Consider the following 7,716-nt stretch of genomic DNA (forward strand, 5'->3'; position numbering starts at 1 on the left):
TAGAGATGAGGTCTTGCCAAGTTGCCCAGGCTGGTCTCAAACCTGTGAGCTCAGGCAATCTTCTCACCTCAACCTCCCAAAGTGCTCATTTTTCTTAATATGCTGCCTTTTCAGCTCTGCTCAATAAAACCACCCAAGTTCAAAGACAACCCACATGCAGGTTAAGTATCCCTAATCCAAAAATCCAAAATCCTGTTAGGCACAGTGGCTCAAGCCTGGCAAGAGGAATTTCTGAGCCCATGGGTTTGAGACCAGCCTCAGCAACTTGGCAAGATCTTGTCTCCACAATAAATCAAAAAATTAGCTGGGCATGGTGGCACACGCCTGTAGTTTCATCTACTTAGAAGGTTGAGGCAAAAGGTTCACCTGAGCCCAGGAGGTCAAGACTGCAGTGGCCATGAGCATGCAACTGCACTCCAACCTGGGTGACCGAGTGAGATTTCAACTCAGAAAAAAAAATCGAAGCCGGGCTCGATGGCTCAGCCTGTAATCCTGCACCTTTGGGAGGCTGAGGTGAGTGGATTGCCTGAGCCCGCGGGTTCAAGACCCGCCTGGGCAGCGAGACTTCATCTCTACCATAAATCAAAAAAATCAGCTGGGCATGGTAGCGCATGCCTGTAATTCTGGCTACGTGGAAGGATCCGGGAGCCGACACTGCACTCCAGTTTGGGCGACAGAGTGAGACTCCAACTCAAAAAAAAAAAAAAAATCGAAAAAAAGTCTGCAACTTTTATTAGAGTGTTAATATGACACTCAAAAGAAATGCTTACAGGTCAAGCACGATGACCCATGCCTGCAATCCCAGCGTTTTGGGAGGCCAAGGCGAGAGGATTGCTTGAGTTCAAAAGTTGGAAACCAACCTAGGCAACATAGCAAGACCTTATCTCTACGAAAAAAATCAAAAATTAGCCAAGCGTAGTGGCATGCCCCAGTAGCTCCAGTTATTCAGGAGGCTAAAGCAGAAGGATCGCTTGAGAACAGGAGGTTGAGGGTATAGTAAGCCCTGATGGTGCCACTGCTCTCTAGCCTAGATGACAGAGTGAGATCGCAACTCAAAAAAAAAAAAAGGAAATACCCACTAGCAATTTGGATTTTCTAATTTGGGATAGTCAATCACTAAATATAATGCAAATTATTCCAAAAACCTTAAGAAAAAAAATCAGAAACCCAAAAACTTCTGGTCCGAGGCATTTTGGATAAGGGAAGGGATATGCAATCTGCACTATACAAATCTGTCACTTCACCCTACCCCTTTTCTCATTTCTAACTATGATACAAAATAGGTATGTGTTCTGACGTAAGCATGCCCGCAGCTACGCAAACCTCTCCCATCATAGAGGCCATAATAACATCAAGCAGCTTACCTCAAATGGGTTCAAATTGAAGTAAGAGGAACCAGGACGAGTCAATCTTTCAATCTGATTTTTGGAGGTTAGAACTGAATCTCTCTTTTCTATTTGTTTCACCTAAAATTATGAATATTAAAAACTTCATTAATAAAGCTCAATAATAAACTGAGTTTTCTGTTTTAACACAATATCCATCAATACGTACAACAAACATTTGTGTCTACCATATGCAAAATATTTTGCTAAATACTTTAAGGGTAATTATTATACAACAGCTACCACTTACTTTAATAATATAAAAAACTTTACATATATGTATTAATCTTGACAACCCTATATGGTAGATACTATTATTATACCCATTTTGCAGATAAGGAAACTGAGGTTAACTGACTTATTCCCAATAACCCAACTAGTAAGCCAGAATTTCAAAAATCTTAGTCACAGCCTTCAAAGAGCTTCCACTCTAATGATGTAAGATGGACTTATGTGTGGTTATACTTCATTTGCAAGTTTTTATTTTAAGAAAGGAAAACACAATTACAAGGAAACATAAATTATGAGCAGCACTTAAAAACTGCAATGGGCTGGGCTCGGTGGCTCAGCCTGTAATCCTGTGCCTTTGGGAGGCTGAGGTGAGTGGACTGCCTGAGCCCGCGGGTTCGAGACCCGCCTGGACAACTTGGCGAGACCTCATCTCTACAATAAATCAAAAAATTATTAGCTGGGCATGGTAGCACGCGCCTGTAGTTCCAGCTACTTGGAAGGCTGAGGTGGAAGGATCGCTGGAGCCCAGCAGGTCAAGGCTGCGGTGGCCGGGAGCGGCCACTGCACTCCAGTCTGGGTGACAGAGTGAGACTCCAACTCAAAAAAAAAACTGCAATGGAAAGGAGCAAATAAAAAAACCCAACTCTAATAGAATCAGAAAAATCCCTGACCTGAAGACAATGCCAAGGAGAACAAGCACCAGGCAGTCCCAGGAGAACATCCTTGGTGCCACTGCCAGAGTTGGAATATTAGTTGGAATGAATCTCTGGTATGTTATATACCTCTTTAGTCCTATGGCCAAAACAAGGTTGGAAAGAATTTCATTAACATAAAGTCATTCCTTGCATCTTCCCTCTTAATTCTTTCTAAAATAGCATGCCCTTATTTTTCCTTATAACATTTATCACTACCTGATACTGTGTATCTGCTTTTTTATAATTTATCCACCTCTATAGAATGCAAGCTCAGCTGGGCACCGTGCCTCACGCCTATAATCCCAGCACTTCAGGAGGTCAAGGAGAAAGGATTGCCTGAGTCCACAGATTCAAGACCAGCCTGGGCAACTTGGCAAGTCCTCATCTCTACAATATATCAAAAAATTAGCCAGGCTTGGTGGCACACGCCTGTAATTCCAGCTACTTGGAACACTGAGAGGGAAGAATCACCTGAGCCCAGCAGGTAGAGGCTTCAATGACCGTGAGCATGCCACTGCACTCTAGCCTGGGCGATAGAGTGAGACACTCCAACTCAAAAAAAAAAAATTAAAATTAAAAATGCAAGTTCTAGCCGGGCTCAGTGGCTCAGCCTGTAATCCCGTGCCTTTGGGAGGCTGAGGTGAGTGGATTGCCTGAACCCGCGGGTTCGAGACCCGCCTGAGCAACTTGGGGAGACCTCATCTCTACAATAAATAAATAAATCAGCCGGGTGTGATAGCGCACACCTGTAGTTCCAGCTACTTGGAAGGCTGAGGTGGAAAGATCGCCGGAGCCCAGCAGGTAGAGGCTGCGGTGGCCGGGAGTGGCCACTGCACTCCAGTCTGGGTGACAGAGTGAGGCTCCGACTCAAAAAAAAACAGATGCAAGTTCTATAAAGATAGGATTTTTTCCTCTGTTGGTCCCTACCATATCCCCAGCACCTAAACAGCACAGGAGTATATGTCAAGTACAAGTCAATAAACATTGGTTAAATACTTCCTTAGATCCTTTCTCCCATCCAATTTAAACAAAGATTGCTACTTGTTTTTTCATTTGCTTGTTTTTCTACGTTGGGGTCTCGCTCTGTCACCCAGGCTGGAATGCAGTGGCACAATCAGAGCTCACCACAGCCTCGACCACAAGTGATCCTCCTGCCTCAGTCTCCAGAATAGCTGGGACTACAGGTACTTGCCACCCACGGCTGGCAATTACTTTTAGAAACAGGATCTCGCTATGTTGCCCAGGTTGTTCTTGATCTCCTGGGCTCAAGCAATCCTCCTGCCTTGGCCTCCCAAAATGCTGCAATTACAGGCATGGGCCATAACACCCTGCCTGTTATTTGTTTAAGATGGTAAGTGAAACAAGTTCCATTATAATTGATGAGTGGTTATTAGAAGCCAATAAAGTTTGATACCAGGGCATCAACACTTTCAAGTGAATTAGGCATTTCAGAAAGACAGACAATAAGGGATACACTAATTCCCATTTTAAAATGTAATACTTCAGAAAAACTATTATGTAACAAGCACTGCTACAACTTCAAGAGTTAGGCTGAAAAAAAAGAGTTAGGCTGGACACAGTGACTCCAGTCTGTAATCTCAACCTTTTGAGAGGTGGAGGCAGAAGGATTGCTTAAGGCCAAGAGTTGGAGATCAGTCTGGGCAACACAGCGAGGACCCATTTCTACAAAAATTAAAGTTAAAAAAAAAAAATTAGTCAGACATGGTGGTGCACGCCTGTAGTCCCAGCCACTCAAGAGGCTGAGGCAGAAAGACTGAGCCCAGGAGGTGGAGACTGCAGTGAACTATGATGGTGTCAATGCACTCTAGCCTTGGCAACAGAATGAGACTCCGTCTCTTTAAAAAAAAAAAAAGAAACAAACAAACAAACAAACAAGAGACAATGTGACATAGTCCTTAATTCTGAGTAGCTCACAGCCTACAGGGGAGCAACTCCATCCCTCAAGTCTCTGCCAATCTAAAGAGGTCCCATCTTCAGCCTTGTTTAACTCTGAAAAAGACATTTTTGCTTTCCTTTTATGAAACCCCTTCTTATACATTAATTCCTTTAGCTCTCATGAAAACACACTTGTTTTCATATTAACTCTCTCATTTTACAGATGTGAAACTGAAGATATGCCAAGTTAATTCTCAAAATATTTCAATCCCAGTTCAGCTAACTGCCTTGCCAGAATTTAATCTGAGGTTCTCTGACTCCAAATTGCATGCTTTTCTTTCATTTATTCGTTCACTCAACAAATATTTATTTATCATCTCCTACATACTAGACTCTGGAGACGCAATAGTAAATGAGGCTTAGACCAGGCTTACTCCTGTGCTAGCATAAGATCAAGCTGTCACCTACTATAAGACCCAAACTATTTCACCACCCTAAACCTCAGGTTCGTCACCTGTAAAATAGAGGTAATATAATAGCCTACCAGGCATGATGCGCAGTGCCTGGCGTTGGTGAATGACAGAAATAACCACTAGCACAACTCATTACAGAGGACTAAGAGAACGCTTCTGCTTAGAGTAAAAATGGGGGTCAAGATGGCTAAGACACTCCCAGGAAAGGCCCACCCTCTGCCAGCTCCCGACTCCGCGGACTTGGGGTACTCTGCCCGCGCCCAGGCACTGCGTCGGCTACACTCGCCGCCTCCCTCCAGAGGTGGGACACCAGTCCTTTTCGTAGCCGGAGGGAATCTTTCCGCAGCTATCAGCAGGAGACGCACACACCCCCAGACTCCCGCCACCCCGAGGGCCGGACAGGAGGAGGCGGCCAACGGTCCAGGCCGGGCGTCCACTGCCTTCGCCCGCTGGGAAAGTTGACCCGGGCAGTGCCGCCTCGGTGCCTCTATTCCTCACTCTGTGTTCACCTCACTGTAGAAGGTCATAAACGCCTCCTCTGTGCTGCCTCCGCCGCCCGAAGTCCCGCTCTCTCCTGAAGCCGCCATTTCCCCGGCCCCGCCACCACGTGACGCTTCTGCGCAGGCGCTGCCTCACGTGATCCTCACAGGTCAGCCTCTCTAGCCCCGCCCCTCCATCTGAGAGACCCTTAAAGGGCTAGCAGCCTAGCCAAAACTTTGAGCCTAGGTGGATTTTTTTTTTCCTGAGTTGGAGTCTCACTCTCACGGCCACCGCAGCCTCTACCTGCTGGCCTCAGGCGATCCTTCTGCTTCAGCCTCCCAAGTAGCTGGAACTACAGGAGCGCATTACCACGTCTGACTGATCTTTTTTTTTTTTGGAGTTGGAGTCTCACTCTGTCGTATAGACTGGAGTGCAGTGGCACGCTCACGGTCACCGCAGGGTTGACCTTCTGGGCTTAGGTGATTCTTCCACGTCAGCCTTCCAAGTAGCTGGAACTGTAGGCACGCGCCACCACGCCTGGCTAATATTTTGATTTATTGTAGAGATGAGGCCTCTCCAAGTTGCCCAGGCTGGTCTCGAACACCTGGGCTCAGGCAATTCTCTCGCCTCAGCCACCCAAAGTGCTGGGATTACAGGCTTGAGCCACTGCGCCTGGCTGGATTTTTTTTGAATTGGGAAATGCACACAACATATAATTAACCATTTTAAAGTGAATAATTCAGTGGCCTTTAGAACATTCACAGTGTTGTGCGATCATCACATCTCTCTATCTCCAAAAGTTTCACCACTTCTAAAGGAGACCTGATAGCTATTAAGCAATTACTTCCTATTTCCCTCCTCCCCAGTCCCTAAGCAATCTGTGTTCTGTCTCTAGATTTACCTATTCTGGATATTTTACATAAATGATATCATGCAATATGTGACCTTTTGTGTCTGGATCCTTTCACTTAGCATAGTGTTTTCAAGGTTTATCCAAAGTGTAGCGTGTATCAGTACTTCATTCCTTGTTATAGCTGAATAATTTTTCACTGTAAGTTTATACCACAATTTATTTGGCAACTGATCGGTTGATGGACATTTGGGTTGTTTCCCCCTTTTGGCTATTGTGAAATCATGCTGCTATGAACATGCATGTGCATGTATTTGAGTACTTGTTTTCAAATAGGGGGGTATATACCTAGAAGTGGAATTGCTGAGTCATATGGTACTTCTATGTTTAATTTTTTGAGCAACTGCCAAGATGTTTTCCACAGTGGTTGATGCATTTTACATCCCCACAAGAAATGTACAAGGGTTCCAATTTCTCCACATTCTCACCAACAGTTGTTTTCCTTTTCTTTTTTGTACTATGGCATCCTAGTGCCTAGGTGGAGTTTAGCAAGATCTACTGGATTCTAGGCCTAGGAGATCAAAAAACAACAGAACTAGAAACAGTTTCTGCAACTGAGATGGTGCTTAAAGATGGTCTAGGTAGAAGCACACCAAACTATTATCACTAGGTAGTGGACTTATAAATGATTATTATTTTCAAACTTCTGCTTTGGTGTTTTTCCAAGTTTTCTGCAAGAAGGTTTGAAAATTTGTCCAGCAGACATTTCCTCCCATTTAAGTCATACAAACCAGGGCTGACATTTTCCCAACCAAAAGATGATCAATAAAACCAATTCTAGGGCAGGCGCAGTGGCTCAGCCTGTAATCCTAGCAATTTGGAAGGCCGAGGCGAGAGGATTGCCTGAGCCTGGGGGTTCTAGACCAGCCTGGGCAACTTGGGGAGACCTCGTTTCTACAATAAATCACAAAGACTAGCCGGGTGTGGTGGCAGGCGTCTGTAGTTCCAGCTACTTGGGAGGCTGAGGCAGAAGGATCGCCTGAGCCCAGTGGGTCGAGGCTGCGGTGGCTGTGAGTGTGCCACTGCCCTCCAGCCTGGACGACAAGAAAGACTGCAACTAAAACAAACAAACAAAAAAACACCAATTCTATTTCATAGAAAACAAAGTTGTTGTTGTTTTTTTTTGAGTTGGAGTCTCACTCTGTAGCCCAGCCTGGAGTGCAGTGGCACGCTTCCAGTCACCGCAGCCTCAACCTGCTGGGCTCCAGCGATCTTTCCACCTCAGTCTTCCAAGTAGCCAGAACTACAGGCACGCGCTACCACGGCCGGTTAGTTTTTGATTTATTGTAGAGACAAGGTCTCACCAAGTTGCCCCAGTGGGTCTCGAACTCGCAGGCTCAGGCAATTCTCTCACCTCGGCCTCCCAAAGTGCTGGGATTACAGGCTGAGCCACTGCGCCCAGCAGAAAGTATTTTTATAAGAACCTGGAACCAACCATGCTGTCCATCAAAAGAGGACTGGATTTTTAAAATGTGGTACATATACACAATGGAATACTATGCAGCCATAAAAAAGAACAAAATCATGAATTTCACAGCAATCTGGATGGAACTAGAGTCTATAATACTGAGTGATCTCAGCCGGGTTCGGTGGCTCAGCATGTAATCCCATGCCTTTGGGAGGCTGAGGTGAGTGGATTGCCTGAG

At 45.3% G+C, this 7,716-nt stretch overlaps 1 protein-coding gene across 2 annotated transcripts in view; it reads right to left on the reverse strand.

The window, feature by feature from the left end:
• The window catches only part of DNAJC8 (DnaJ heat shock protein family (Hsp40) member C8), a 32,253-nt gene extending 26,943 nt beyond the window's left edge, over nucleotides 1–5,310 (reverse strand). The window contains exons 1-2 of one of the 2 annotated variants that reach the window (XM_008054382.2): nucleotides 5,190–5,310; nucleotides 1,365–1,466 (exon numbers count right to left, since the gene is read on the reverse strand). In XM_008054382.2, coding sequence (XP_008052573.1) covers nucleotides 1,365–1,466; nucleotides 5,190–5,267 — 180 coding nt within the window. In that variant the 5' untranslated portion in view covers nucleotides 5,268–5,310. The remainder of the gene's footprint in view (nucleotides 1–1,364; nucleotides 1,467–5,189) is intronic. The other variant, XM_021710566.1, reaches the window with a different exon arrangement.
• Between the last annotated feature and the right edge of the window lie 2,406 nt (nucleotides 5,311–7,716).

The sequence above is a fragment of the Carlito syrichta genome, unplaced genomic scaffold, assembly GCF_000164805.1.
Source record: "Carlito syrichta isolate Samal-C Ts95f unplaced genomic scaffold, Tarsius_syrichta-2.0.1 Scaffold289907, whole genome shotgun sequence".
Classification (NCBI taxonomy): domain Eukaryota; kingdom Metazoa; phylum Chordata; class Mammalia; order Primates; family Tarsiidae; genus Carlito; species Carlito syrichta.